At 43.9% G+C, this 15,075-nt stretch overlaps 1 protein-coding gene across 1 annotated transcript in view; it reads left to right on the top strand.

Annotated features, from left to right (window-relative positions):
* ccdc13 (coiled-coil domain containing 13) overlaps positions 1-15,075 on the top strand; it is an 84,171-nt gene that overhangs the window by 44,555 nt on the left and 24,541 nt on the right. Inside the window, exon 10 of the mRNA XM_043690811.1 lies at positions 7,941-8,095. Coding sequence (XP_043546746.1) covers positions 7,941-8,095 — 155 coding nt within the window. The remainder of the gene's footprint in view (positions 1-7,940; positions 8,096-15,075) is intronic.

Raw genomic sequence — 15,075 nt, forward strand, 5'->3', positions numbered from 1 at the left:
CCCCTTCCAATTTAGGTGCAATCCGTCCTTCTTGTACAGGTCACTTCTACCCCAAAAGAGATTCCAATGATCCAAAAATGTGAATCCTTCTCCCATACACCAGCTCCTCAGCCATGCATTCATCTGCTCTATCCTCCTATTCCTGCCCTCACTAGCTCATAGCACTGGGAGTGATCCAGATATTACTACCCTTGATTACCTCCTTTTTAAATTTCTGCCTAACTCTTTGTAATCTCCTTCAGAATCTCAACTTTTTCCCTTCCTATATCGTTGGTTCCAATGTGGACAGTGACCTCTTGCTGGTCCCTCTCCTCCGTGAGAACATTCTGCACCCTCTCTGAGACGTCCTTGATCCTGGCACCAGGGAAATGCAACAGCATTCTGCTTTTTCTCTGCTGGCCACAGAAACGTCTGTCTGTACCTCAGACTACAGAATCCCCTAACACAATTGATCTCTTGGAAGCTGACGCACCCCTCGTTGCAATAGAGCCAGTCTCAATACCAGAATCTTGGCTGTTCGTGCTACGTTCCCCTGAGAATCTATTACCCCCTACATTTTCCAAAACAGCATACCTGTTTGAAATTGGTATATCCACAAAAGGCTCCTGCCCTAGGTGCCGATCTCTCTTACCCTTCCTGGAGTTAGCCCATCTGTGTGACTGTATCTGAGACTTTCCCCCCTTCCTATAACTGCCATCCATCACGTACTGTTGCAAATTTCTCTCCAACCGATCCATTCGATCTGATAAGATTTGCATCCAGCAGCATTTATGCAAATATATTCCGCAGTAACCCTTAAACTCTCTTTAAACTCCCACATCTGACAAGAAGTACATATCACTGCAAAGGCCATTTTTGCTCCTTCACAATCTACAGACCCAGAAAATAACACCGTCTTATTCCTCTACAAAACACTGTCTGTACCAGGTTAAATTAAGAGCTATGGCTTATATTTTAAGTTTAATCAAGAGACTTATCTCTGAAAACATATAATCAAGAAAGAATCCATTGTACTCAGTAATACAGCCTTTCTCTTGGACAGACTGAAAACAACAATTAACTTATCTGATTCTGTGTTGTGAACTTCGCCCAAACCGGTTCCTCCAAGATTAGATGTGAAATTCACTGTTTGTTAATTTTCCCAGATGCACTCCGATGTCCAGCGACACATGAATTCAAAAACAACAAAGGCAGTAACTGTGCAGGTTCTCTCTCTCTCTCTCTCTCTCTCTTCTCCCCCCCCCCCCCACCATGTGCTTCCTTTGTCTTATTGAAGGAACAGCTCCTGGCAGGGAGAGAGAGAGAGGGAGCCTATCAGGCAGGGAGGTAGTTGTTGAGAGGGAGCCATGATTAACGAAAGAAGTTGAAGCACTTTTCAAGAGGAAGGCTTATGTGAGGATGAGGCTTGAAGGCTCAGTTAGGGGGCTTGTGAGTTATAAGTTAGCCAGAAACGATCTAAAGAGAGGGCTAAGAAGAACCTGGAGGGGACATGAAAAGTTGTTGGCAGATAGGATCAAGGAAAACCCTAAGGTCTTCTATAGGTATATCAGGAGTAATCGAATGACTAGAGTAAGATTTGAGCCAATCAAAGATAGTCGTGGAAAGTTGTGCGTGGAATTTGAGGACATGGGGAAGCGCTTAATGTCAGTATTCATATTGGAAAAGGGTGATGTTGTGAGAATACGGAGAAGAAGGGCTCATGCCCGAAACGTCGATTCTCCTGCTCCTTGGATGCTGCCTGACCTGTTGCGCTTTTCCAACAACACACTTTCAGCTCTGATCTCCAGCATCTGCAGTCCTCACCTTCTCCTGAGAATACGGAGATACAGGCTACAAGTTTAGATGGGATTGAGGTTGACAAAGAGGAAGTTTTAGCAGTTTTGAAAGATCTGAAAATAGATAAGTCCTCTGGGCTGGATGGGATTTATACTCGGACTCTCTGGGAAGACAGAGAGGAATTTACAGAGCCTTTGGCTTTGAACTTTATGTTATCATTATCGACAGGAGTAGTGCCAGAAGACTGGAGGATAGCAAATGTTTAAGAAGGGGATTTGGAACAAACCTGGTAATTATAGGCCAGTAAGCCTTACTTTGGTTGTGGATAAAGTATTGGAAAAGGTTATAAGAGATACAATTTATAATCATCTAGAAAGGAATAATATGATTAGTGATAGTCAATATGGTTTTGTGAAGAGTAGGTCATGCCTCACTAACCTTATTGAGTTCTTTGAGAAGGTGGCAAAACAGGTAGATGAAGGTAAGGTAGTTGATGTGGTGTATATGGATTTCAATAAGGTTTGATAAGGTTTCACACATAGGCTGTTGCACAAAATAAAGAGTTTCGGGATTGAAGGTGATTTAGCGGTTTGGATCAGAAATTGGCTAGCTGAAAGAAGAAAAAGGATGGTGGTTGATGGGAAATATTCATCATGGAGCTCAGTTACCAGTGGTGTGCTGCAAGGATCTGTCTTGGGGCCACTGCTGTTTATTATTTTTATAAGTGATCTGCAGGAGAGAGTAGAAGGATGGGTTAGTAAATTTGCAGATGGCACTTAAGCAGAGCTGTGGATAGTGCTGAAGGATGTTGGCTCAAAGGTAGAAGACAGAAGGTGGTGGTGGAGGGTTGTTTTTCAGACTGGAGTCCTGTGACCAGTAAGGATCGGTGCTGGGTCCTCCACTTTTTGTCATTTACATAAATGATTTGGATGTGAGCATAAGAGATTCAGTTAGTAAGTTTGCAGATGACACCAAACTTGGAGGTGTAGTGGATAGTGAAGAGGGTTGCCTCAGATTACAACAGAATCTGGACCAGATGGGCCAATGGGCTGAGAGGTGGCAGATGGAGTTTAATTCCGATAAATGTGAGGTGCTGCATTTTGGGAAAGCAAATCTTATCAGGACTTATACACTTAATGGTAAGGTCCTTGGGAGTGTTGCTGAACAAAGAGACCTTGGAGTGCAAGTTCATAGCTCCTTGAAAGNNNCCCGGGTCTCTGGCGCTGTGAGGCAGCAGTGCTAACCACTGTGCCACCGTGCCGCCCATTGGTTAGGCCATTGTTGGGATATTGCATGCAATTCTGGTCTCCTTCCTATCAGAAAGATGTTGCGAAATTTAAAGGGTTCAGAAATGATTTACAAGGATGTTGCCAGGGTTGGAGGATTTGAGCTATTGGGAGAGGCTGAACAGGCTGGGGCTGTTTTCCCTAGTGTCAGAGGCTGAGGGGTGATGTTATAGAGGTTTACAAAACTATGAGGGGCATGGATAGGGTAAGTAGGCAAAGTCTTTTCCCTGGGGTCGAGGTGTCCAGAACTAGAGGGCATAGGTTTAGGGTGAGAGGGAAAAGATATAAAAGAGACCTAAGGGGCAACGTTTTCACATAGAGGATGGTACGTGTGTGGAATGAGCTGCCAGAGGATGTGGTGGAGTCTGGTACAATTGTAACATTTAAGAGGCATTTGGATGGGTATATGAATGAGAAGGGTTTGGAGGGATATGGGCTGGGTGCTGGCAGGTGGGACTAGATTGGGTTGGGATATCTGATTGGCATGGATGGATTGGACTGAAGGGTCTGTTTCCATGCTATACATCTCTATGACTCTATAACACATTCTCTTCTTGCTTTCTTTCCCTGTCAAAATACCTTTTGAGCATATTCACATGACATACTCTGAGATTTCTTTCTGTCTGGAGTCCTTATCAAGAAGTTCACCTCACTCAATTTCCTTTCAACTTGATAAAGCTCACTAAACCTTGCTTTTAAAGGTTCACCTATCACTAAAGGTAATACTAATATCTTGTCTCCGATAGCAAAATTGCAAGTTTTTGTTTTCTTTTATCTGCTTCCTATTTCATTGTATGCTATGATACTTCTGAATGCTATCTAGTCAAATCCCCTGCTTTATTTAATCGTTCCCTAAATTTGACACAAACTCCAAGTATGTGGTCTCTGAATTCTGACTTACCAATTTCTCCTTAATCAATTTTAGCGGTCCCCTCACTTTATACCCAAAACCTAATTCAAATGGACTGAATTTGGTTGATTCATTTGGTGCATCTCTGATTGCAAAAAGTAGCAATGGAATTCTCTTATCCCAATCATCTGGAGAGTCTTCACTGTAAGACTTCAACATGGTCTTTAATGTCTGATGCCCCCTTTCCAGTGCTCCCCACGACTCTGGATGGTACATAGTAGAGTTGAATTGTTTTATTCCCAGGCTGCTCATAATTTCTTTGAATAATTCCGATGTGAAGTTTGACCCTTGATCTGATTGTATCTCTGTTGGTAGCCAGTGTCCAGTGAAACATTTGAGTAATTCCTCTACAATCCTTTTAGCTGTGATACTGTGTAAAGGAACAACCTCCGGAAATCTAATGGACACATCCATTGTTGCTAACAAATACTGATTCCCACTTTTTGTTTTAGGTAGGAGTCCTACGCAGTCAATTAAGACTCTTGTCAAAGGTCCCTCAAATGCAGGAATAGCTATTAAAGTTGCAGGTTTTATTACTGCCTGTGGTTTTCCAATTATCTGACATGTATGATATGTCTGGCAAAATTCAACTACATCTGCGTGCAGTCCAGGCCAGTAAAAATGTTTTTGTATTTTAGCTTGAGGTTTTCTCACTCCTAAATGACCCCTAGTGGTAGCTCATGTGGCACTCGCAACACCTTCGTTCTGTCACCCACTGGCTTAATGAATTTCTGCCTATTTCTCATCTGCCTAAATATATGATGGTCTCCATTTCCTCATTATGACATCATTTTTAATATAATAATATTCAGAGATACATTCATATTATTTTTCTGTGTATGCTTTCAGATAGACTTGCTTTAAATTTTCATCTTTCAGCTGTGACTCAGTTAATTTATCTGAGCTAAAGATGTCTGCTTTGTCATCTGTCTGCTCCTGGTTTGTCTTAACCATTTGATCAAACAGAGTCTCTACTAATTCCACTTCAACTTCCTCATCTGTATTCTATGATCACTTGTACTCCTGGAGCTGAGAGTTTGCCTCGTACTCCAACCACGACTTCTCCATTCTTCACTGGACAATCTAACCTCACTTTACATAGTTGAGCGCTTCTTGTCTCACCGTGAATTCCCATTACTGATGCCTTTTCTGGCTCTAGTCCTTCAAAGGTACATATTGCCTCACTTTTCAACATCACAGATTGAGATGATCCTGTATCTCTTAATGTTATGATCTCTTTACCTGCTGTTCCTGGCCTATGCGAGTAAACTTTACCGTTGCAGGTATATGGTTTAAGAAGATCTGGTGCAGCTTTCTAGCCTCCATTGTGCTTTCTACGACCACTCCAACAAAACTCACTGGCTTATCCTGTTTTACTACATCTAGCTTCCCAGTGCTATTCCTAACCAATCACAGTGTGATTTCATGTGGCCTACTTTATTGTGTGAAAACACCGGAGTTTTTTAACTTCTCTTTCCCCTTCAAGGGTTTCCTTTTTACCCTGTGGTAAGTTATCCATATGATCTTCACCGAGATTTACCTTTCTCTTTTCATGTGAGGATTTCTGTTTTCCCCAATTTCTTTCCTTCACGGATTGAAATTTATTTTGGAAGCAAAACTTTGATTTATGAACCAACTCATAATCATCAGCCATTTCAGCTACTAATCTTGCAGTTTTAATTCTCTGCTCTTCCACGTAAATTCTCACCACTTCAGGAAGTGAATTTTTGAACTCCTCCAAAATAATCATCTCTCTAAGAACATCATAGGTTTGCTCCATTTTTAATGCCATTCAAAATTACTTTGTTTGATCTCTTCAAATTCAATGTAGGTTTGACCAGGGTCCCTTCTTAGATTCCTGAAACGTTATCTGTAGGCTTCAGGCACAAGCTCGTATGCACTTAAGATGGCTTTCTTCACCTCCTCATATGCCCAAGATATCTCCTCTGATAGCGATGCGAATACCTCGCCAGCTCTACCTACAAGTTTTGTTTGGATCAACAAAACCCACATGGTCACTGGCCACTGTATTTTTTTAGTCAGCTTTTCAAATGAGATGAAAAAGGCTTCCACTTCCTTCTCATTAAATTTAGGCAATGCTTGAATATATTAAGTTTCTCACTAGGCCTTTAGCTATCATGGGTTTGCTCATCCTCACTCTCTCCCTCACTAAGCTTGCCTTCAGTCTTCATCTCCATCCTTTTTAAGCTGATTTTCCTGTCTAAGTGCCAATTTCTGAAGTTCAAATTCCCTCTCTTTCTTCCTTTCCTCTCTTTTCACTCTCTCCCTCACTAAGCTTGCCTTCAGTCTTCATCTCCATCCTTTTAAGCTGATTTTCCTGTCTAAGTGCCAATTTCTGAAGTTCAAATTCCCTCTCTTTCTTCCTTTCCTCTCTTTCTCTCTCTTCTGCTTTTAATCGTAATTCAAAATGTTTCATTTCTGTTGCCCTTTCCTTGCCTATTGCCTCTAACTCAAGCTGCTTCATTTTCAATTGAGTTTTAGCCATCTCTAAAGATTCTGATGGCATTTCCAGCAAGTTTAAATGCGGAGCTATTACTGTAATTATCTCTCCTTTCCTCCTGGAAGGAGGCAACTCCAGCTCCAGCTTGTTTGCTACTTCCAACAGCTTGGCCTTAATCACCTTTTGCAAAACCCTCACAGTCACTTCTACCCCGGAAAACTTGTGGTGACTGAAAGAGCCATTGCTATTCCAAGCACTGTTTAAGTCAACTGAATTCGGCACCCAGAACAAAAGACACTAACACCTACATTCGCTACCTTCAAGTCCAACAACCCTAATCCCAATTTGGAACTACAGAACAAATCTCGCAAAGAGCCCCCAATCTGTTATAGACCAGGCCAGACCTACTCAAAACATTTCAAGAAAGTAGTGCAGACCCTAACTTTGCTCGTTGTTTTAAGCAAGTGTAACATGGATATTCCAGGAGGGATGCAACTGGTCAAACCATGTAGTTTTAAATAAAACAGAATTTACTTACAAGATTCTGAATAAAACACAAACAAAAGAGAACAGAATACCGAATAACTTAACCTATCCGAAAACCCAACAGATTTTACCAACTTAATGATGCTGTTGCCAATACTTCCAACAATCCCCACAAACACCCAATTGACACAACAGGTGACGTCAAGCACAGGGTCTTATAGGAGAGAAGAAAGAGAGAGAGGGAGGGTCAGCATGGACCTGCTTCTCTTAGGTCCAGCAGCTTCACAACTGTTTGACTGCTTTCAGTGAATAGCCAGAATGCCAAAACTGAATCAAACCAGAGAAAGGCTGAGCTGGGAGAACTGGCCACTTCCCTTTCATTATACAAGTGATTTTTTTTAACTTAAAAGCCTTTTGCCAGTCTTTTACAGCCTCTCTGAAAGAAAATCTAAGGGCACCGTAATCTTGTTAAAGGAGCAGCATCATCACAACAAGAAAAATATCAAGCTATAATACTGACACTCGCTTGATGAGAGATCCTTCCATTTTTTCACACTAATAAAATTTCTGACGTTATTAAATATCTGGCAGCAATCTTAGAGTGCTCTTTGCAAACCATCAATAGTGCAGGTATAATTGAGGCAGTTTCAATACAGAATAAATTGCTTTACTCAAAGTTGTGAACCTGTGGAATTCTCCAGCACAGGAAGCTATCGAGGCAAGTACATTAGGAATATTGGACATGGCCCTGCGACTAAAGGGATCAAGGGTATGGAGAGAAAGTGGGAGTGAGATACTGAAAATGCATGATCAGCCAGGATCATGTTGAATGGTGGTGCAGGCTTGAAGGGCCAAATGGCCTACTCCTGTACCTTATTTCTATGTTTCAACCAGTAAGCCAAGCTGGTGGCACTATAGGTTCCTTGCCATCATTTTGTATCATTTTGAAGACACCACATTTTTGTGTCTCACTTGTTGCTATGAAATGATTATGATCACCTTTCTGTATTGTACTTCACAGCAACATCAAGAGAAGAAGCTTTCAGATGACCAGATGGTGGTGAATCTCCCCAAGTATCGTCCTTCCTCAGCTCAGCTAGATAAGACCAATGGGCATTCAACCGAGAATTCTATTTCAGCTGATGCTGAAATCACAGGGAGACCACTTTCTGCTCGGTAAGACATTAAAATTTATTGAATGAATAAAGGCCATTTAGCCCAGGCTGTGTGCAATATATTAAGGAGCAATATGTATGATTCTGACGACCCTCTGTAAAGATTTGGGAAGCCACTCATTTGTCACAAAGAGCACCCAGCACCACCTTCCTGAGAAGATTTAGTGATGGGTTATAAATACTGACTCTTCCAGTAACTCTCACACTCTTTGAACAAACAAAAGAAATGACGGCAACCTATGTCATTTCAAGTTTAGTCAACGTTGTTTTAAATAGGTGGTGGAGCCCAGGTATTTAAACATCTGCAGGTAAGGTTCTATTATGAATTGGATGGATGCTTTGAAAACTAAGAGGAGGACAAAGGGATGCAACTTCAGACAATTATACCAGTTTTACTCTGTTGTGGGGAAAAATCACCAGTCTTGGAGTCAGAATTGGAATTCAACAACCCGAGTTTATTGTACAAAGAAACTGGAAGTTCGGGCAGAGAGAGAGAGAGAGAGAGGTCCAGCAGCATGGCTGTCAGCTGCGAGCCATTTATCACCCCGTGAACACGTATCATGATATTTTATACATTTGATGGTATAATAATCCAGATATCGAGTCTTTGTTTTTGCAGCATGGCTTGTTTACAGAAAACATTGCAGAGTCATTGTCAGTTTCAGCAGTTACGCAAAAGTCCATTGCTGCAGTAATTGGTTGTGATCATTCTTTCTGAGAAGGAAGATCATTTTCCATTACTGCAAATCTAACATATTAACATTTGTATGCAAGCAGGCTCAGGTAGTTAACATTTCTATTGAAGGTGGTGGCTGGACTCAGACACTTCAGCAGGCAGTAGACTTTACTAATGTGTATTCTCTCCCCCATCCGCCTTAAACTAATTATCTATGTTCTGTGTCTATTGTGCTGGTGTCCTGTTGACCTCAGGCAGTATCTGTGTATGCTTTGCTGTACTTTTCCATGTCTTAGCTCAGTGGCCATCTTGTGTGCTAAGTGACCAACTTATGGCTCAGCAGTCATCTTGTGTCTGTGTGCCCCGCGTCAGCTTCCACTTCACTACCCTCTTTGTAGCCAAGGAGGTGACTTCAGGGATCTTCCGCAGACCACCCAACTCATATATAGAGGTAAGCCTTTTCTAAGGTCTCCTCATCCAGAGGGGTGTCAAGGAGTGTGAGTTTCATTGGGGGCTCTTCTGTGGTGACACTCGCTCCTGGCACGACCCGCATCAGTAGCACCTTACAGCAAAGCTTTAAACACCCAAGGCCTAGGCAGAATACTAGTATGAATGAAATTAGGAGAACAGTCCTATGTTGAAACTTTATTGCTGGAACAGCACAGCAGGTCAGGCAGCATCCAGGGAACAGGAGATTCGACGTTTCGGCACCTTACAGCAAAGCTTTAAACACCCAAGGCCTAGGCAGAATACTAGTATGAATGAAATTAGGAAAACAGTCCCATGTGCCAAACAGGATCCCCAGAATTTGCCTATCAGCCATTATAGCCAGCTATCTCCTCCTGTGATTCCTTGTCTGAAGTTATCTAGCTGGTCCTGAATGTTTTTGATCGCCTATGTAATATTGTAAAAATTGTCAATGACATGGATTATGCACTTGTCACCAATGACTGTACATACTCCCCCTTGCTTGGCTAACTGAAAATCCACCGCGCAACGCGTCTGCTGTGTGTAAAATCTGAGTTCAGCCAATTCACCATTAATTGCTTTTAGAGCCTTTGATGTATTGTTCCCTAAGACACACAAAATGTAGTTTCAGTTTTTAGCGCTGATGACCCCTACTGTCTCCTCCAAAAGACAGAGATCCTAAAACCCATACCCCAGTGATGATCCCAGAGTGGTGGGGGTCTGCCAGTCAGTGCAGAATTTCCGGCTAATTAGATTAGAGTACTTACAGTGTGGAAACAGGCCCTTCAGCCCAACAAGTCCACACCGACCCTCTGAAGAGCAACCCACCCAGACCCATTCCCCTACATTTACCCCAGCACCTAACACTACGGGCAATTTAGCATGGCCAATTCACCTAACCTGCATATTTTTGGACTGTGGGAGGAAACCAGAGCATCCGGAGGAAACCCATGCAGACACGGGGAGAATGTGCAAACTCCACACAGACTGTTGCCTGAGGCGGGAATTGAACCCAGGTCTCTAGCGTTGTGAGGCAGCAGTGCTAACCACTGTGCCACTGTGCCCCCCTTCTTCAAACATGTCCCCCGCTGGGGTTGGTATAGTGAAAAGTCCTATCATTACTACTGGGAAAAGGTTCGGGAGGTTTGGTGTATCAGTAGCATAAATCCCCTTAAATAAGAAAACAAATCCCTTCGCTGCCCAATAGCATACTGCGGTCCTGTTCTTGGGCCTGTTTGTCCACCCATCTCGCCTCTGACTTCCTGTTTGTTCCACCCAGCTGGTAGATATCAAACTGGTATGTCCATATGGCAGAGCTTATGTGAGTGCCATTGCACTGTCCGCGTATAAACTGCTTTCCCGCCGTCACATTCAAGTATGCCTGCTTGCTGCAGGTGCAGGTAAGTTTTCCCTGGGTGATTGTACAGTGCTGGTGAGTACGTTGTGTCTGCACTCATGAACTGTTTCTAGGTACCAGGGCATAAACACATCCCCATCTCTACCCTGTGAAACAGAGTGAGTTAATGTGAGCGATGTTTTAATGTCTTTCCCTCCCTCTGTTGGGGCTCCTGACCCCATTGGCTGGTGGGCTTAACCAATTCCACACACCTACCCTGGAGTTCCCTTTTGTGTTTTCCTAGCTGTCCCTTAATGGTGTGCCCAAGGTATCTATTATGTATAAATCGCGAGGGGTGGCCACAAATAGTGATTCAACCAATCGTGCCAATGGGTAACAGACAATTTGGTTCCCATGTAAATTTAGGTGGGTTTTGTAAAAGAGGTATCCTCAAATCCTGACAGGCTTCCAGCTATCGCAACATTTAGAAACAGTGCTATATACTCGAGTATGTACATGATTAAAATTAAATGAGGTTAATGGTCAGTGTCTCTTTTTTTTAAGCAATGGTACCTGGAAGTCGTCAACAGTGGGTGATTTCTCTGTCTTGTCAGCAGTTTTATGCGTGCCTCTGGGTGGTTTGCTTGATTGTGGTCTCGGTGCTCTCCCCTTGGTCACTGTCTTGTTCGCAATTCCTGTCTGTGCATGGGAGATGGTCAATCATATTAGTTCATTCATAGGAGTCCTTATACAGTTTGAATTGGGTCCAATGCTTCCACATGCCTTTTCCCCTTGTGTCGATACAGGTGCAGGTGTCACCACTGATTATAACTTCATATGGCCCATTCCATTTTGGGGAAAAACCTGGTTGGTCAGGCAGAGTTCGTATGAGGACGTGGCTCCCAGCTGCTGGGATCTCAGGGAAGGTTTTGAGTTCACCTGCCTTGTCCTTTTTCTCTTGTCTCTCAGTTACCAACTTACGTATCCCTTTTAATTGGGTGCTTAATTCCATTACATATCTCCAAATTTTGTCTTTTAGCGGACCTACATTGATCCCACCTGTTATAATGGTCTCTGATAATTGCATTGCTCGCCCGGTCATTAATTTATAGGCTGATTTGTAGTGGCTCTTAATTTCATTAGTATGGCTGGCAGCACTTTGGCCTACGTCCTCCCTGATGTCTGTATGGCCTCAGCTAAAGCATTTTTAAGGGTCTGTTCATTCTCTCTGCCATCTCTGAGCTCTGGGGGTGATAGCGGATATGAAATTTTTGTTTTATCCGGAGTAGCTGGCATACCATTTTCATAACTTTGCCTTTGAAATGTGTCCCTTGGTCAGAGTCGATCTGTAGGGGTACTCCCCACCTTGGTATCCCCTCCTCTGTTAGAATCCTGGCTACAGTGGTAACGGTACAGTTCTTGGTCAGAATGCCTCTACCCACTGGTGAACTGGTCTATGATGACCAGGCAGCACGTTTTCCCACGGGAAGGTGATAGTGGCCCTGTGAAATCCATTTGAAGGTGTTCCCAGGGTCCTCTTGGCCTTGGTTGGTGTCCTATCCTAACTTTTATGGTCTACCTGGGCTGTGCTATGCGCAAACCATGTATCTGCGGCAGTGTTTGGCTATATCCCTTCCCATTCCCTTCCACCAGCGCACTCTCCCTAGACTTGCTATCATACCTTCCCTGCCCGTGGTGCAGCTCAAGCGAGGTTTTTTTAATGCATGCTGGTGCTACTGCCTTGTCCACTTGCCTCCAAACACCGTCCTCCCCTATAGTCTCAGACTGCTGTGGCTTCGGGTCTGTCAGCTACCTGTCTCCATTGGTCCACTGGGCAGGCTGCCTGGACCAGCTGGTGTATATCCCTCAAGTGCAGTTAGTGCCCTACCTATTTACTGTCTAGCTCTTCCCAGAACCTAGTGTTTTCACTTCGGGGCTGTTATTTGCCCAGGGAGGCCATGACCTGTTGCCTTTCCCCCTAGGTTAAAGGGTTTATAGTTGGCTTTTGACTGCAACTCTGTCCCTCCTCTAGTGACTGGCACTAGATTATATTCTTGCACCTCCTGCTCTGCTGAGGGGGCAGTTGGTCCCTGTTGTACAGTTTCGTAGGAAGGGAGAGAGTCAGTCTCCCTTTCCTCCAGTACTTTTTCTAATTTTTGCTGTAGCTCCTTTATCCTATCCTCCAGCTCCTCAATTTATTCTTGGTCTTTTCTCCACCTGCTAGTGGAGGCACCTACTTGTTCAGTTAGGACTGCTAATTGGTACACTAACATTACTCCTACCTTTTTAGTTTTATTTAGTTTTTCTTTGTCAATCCAATTCCGCTACTGTACTGATGTCTGGGATGGGTCCCAACCACCTTTCTTCATCTGTTCTGTCAGCATTGGTCTGTCTGTCTTGTATTTTCCAATAATGGAACCTGCAGTATCCCCTTTAAAATCCTGATCTGCCATCTCGCAAATTGTGTGCCCCTGGATACCACCAACAGTAAAGTGTCCTTAATCAGTGGGACTTCTCTACCTCCTCGCGACTAATACTGTCCCTGCACTGTCCATATGGCCATAGCAGCCTCCTAGCAAGGTGTGCTCTCTATTGGTGGGACTTCTCTACCCTCCCGGCCGCCATTTCTAGTCGGTATGTACCAGTCAGCTTGGAATGTTGGCTCAATAGGTTGTGCTCTCTAACAGGACTCCTCTACCCTCCCAGCCACCTCTACTTTCCATCACCGCCCGATAGGTCCAGAAACCTACTTCTAACTCGGTGTGCTCTCTACCGGAGGGTCTTTTTACCTCCCGGCCACCGCCACTATTCAAGCTCTGTCATTCTGCTACAGACTGACAGGGTATCACGGTTACTCACAGTGTCCACGCTTCCCACATCGGTAACGTGCTACTCCGCTGGAGTTTGGCTCTTGGTCAGAGGGACCAGCTCCTTTTCCTCACCACTTCAATTTAAAACACAATAACAGACAGCACCCAACCTTCGATCAGGCTCTAACTGGACTCTGCATTGTTCGCCCCTACAGAGTCCAATGTAACCCGACTTTGCCACTTGTGCTTCACAACTCCTAGTGCCCTTGGTACCTCAATTCCCACTTCAATTCCCAACCATCGCATGGGGGGCTATCCCTCTTAACAACCGGTTTACAGCAGGGTTTTTGAGGCTGTCCTCTGGTCATTTCAGCACAAGCGGCTGATTAGCACACCAGTTAGTACACTTTCCCACTTACGCTCCACAGGCCTGCACTTATACTCATCCCAGTAATATTGCACAAGTTACACGTTACAATGGTATACCCTTTTAAACTGTGTCTTTGGCCCGGTCTGACTATTCCCGTTTGCAGATTCAAAGTGTCTCTTACCCCGGCTCCCCAATCGTGGCCTTTGACCAGAGCACCAGGAATAAGAGATCCTGCCGACTACACCAGTTGTTGTGGGGGTCTCCGAGTCAGAATTGGAATTCAGTGACAGAGTTTATTGTACAAAGAAACTGGAGCTCAGGGAGAGAGAGACTTTTTTTATTTCAAAAATATACTTTATTCATAAAATATTTTGATCTGTACAATTGGTCATGCCATACATCCGAAAACATTCCATTTCTTGGTATACAGAGACAGAGTAATCATTCATATATACGTCCAGCAGCACTGTTGTCAGCTGCAAGTCTTCTGTCACCCTCGGAGCACATATCATGATATTTTATACATTTCATGGTATAATGGTCCAGATATCGAGTCGTTGTTTGTGCAGCATGGTTTGTTTACAGAAAACATTACAGAGTCATTGTCAGTTTCAGCAGCTACATAGAAGTCCATTGCTGCAGTAATTGGTTGTGATCATTTTTCCTGAGAAGGAAGATTGTTTTCCATTACTGCAAATCTAAAGTGTTAACACAGTCTCAGGTAGTTAACATTTCTATTAAAGGTGGTGGCTGGACTCCGACATTTCAGCGGGCAGTAGACGTTACTGATGTGTATTCTCTCCCCCAACCGCCTTAAACTAATTATCTATGTTCTGTGTCTATAGTGCTGGTATCCTTATGGCCTCAGGCTGTATCTGTGTATGCTTCTGGATTAGTGGTGCTGGAAGAGCACAGCAGTTCAGGCAGCATCCAAGGAGCAGCAAAATCGGCGTTTCAGGCAAAAGCCCTTCATCAGGAATAAAGGCAGAGAGCCTGAAGCGTGGAGAGATGAGCTAGAGGAGGGTGGGGGTGGGGAGAAAGTAGCATAGAGTACAATAGGTGAATGGGGGAGGGGATGAAGGTGATAGGTCAGGGAGGAGAGGGTGGAGTGGATAGGTGGAAAAGGAGATAGGCAGGTAGGACAAGTCCGGACAAGTCATGGGGACAGTGCTGAGCTGGAAGTTTGGAACTAGGGTGAGGTGGGGGAAGGGGAAATGAGGAAACTGTTGAAGTCCACATTGATGCCCTGGGGTTGAAGTGTTCCGAGGCGGAAGATGAGGCATTCTTCCTCCAGGCGTCTGGTGGTGAGGGAGCGGAGGTG

This window comes from Chiloscyllium plagiosum, chromosome 5 (genome assembly GCF_004010195.1).
Source record: "Chiloscyllium plagiosum isolate BGI_BamShark_2017 chromosome 5, ASM401019v2, whole genome shotgun sequence".
NCBI lineage: Eukaryota > Metazoa > Chordata > Chondrichthyes > Orectolobiformes > Hemiscylliidae > Chiloscyllium > Chiloscyllium plagiosum.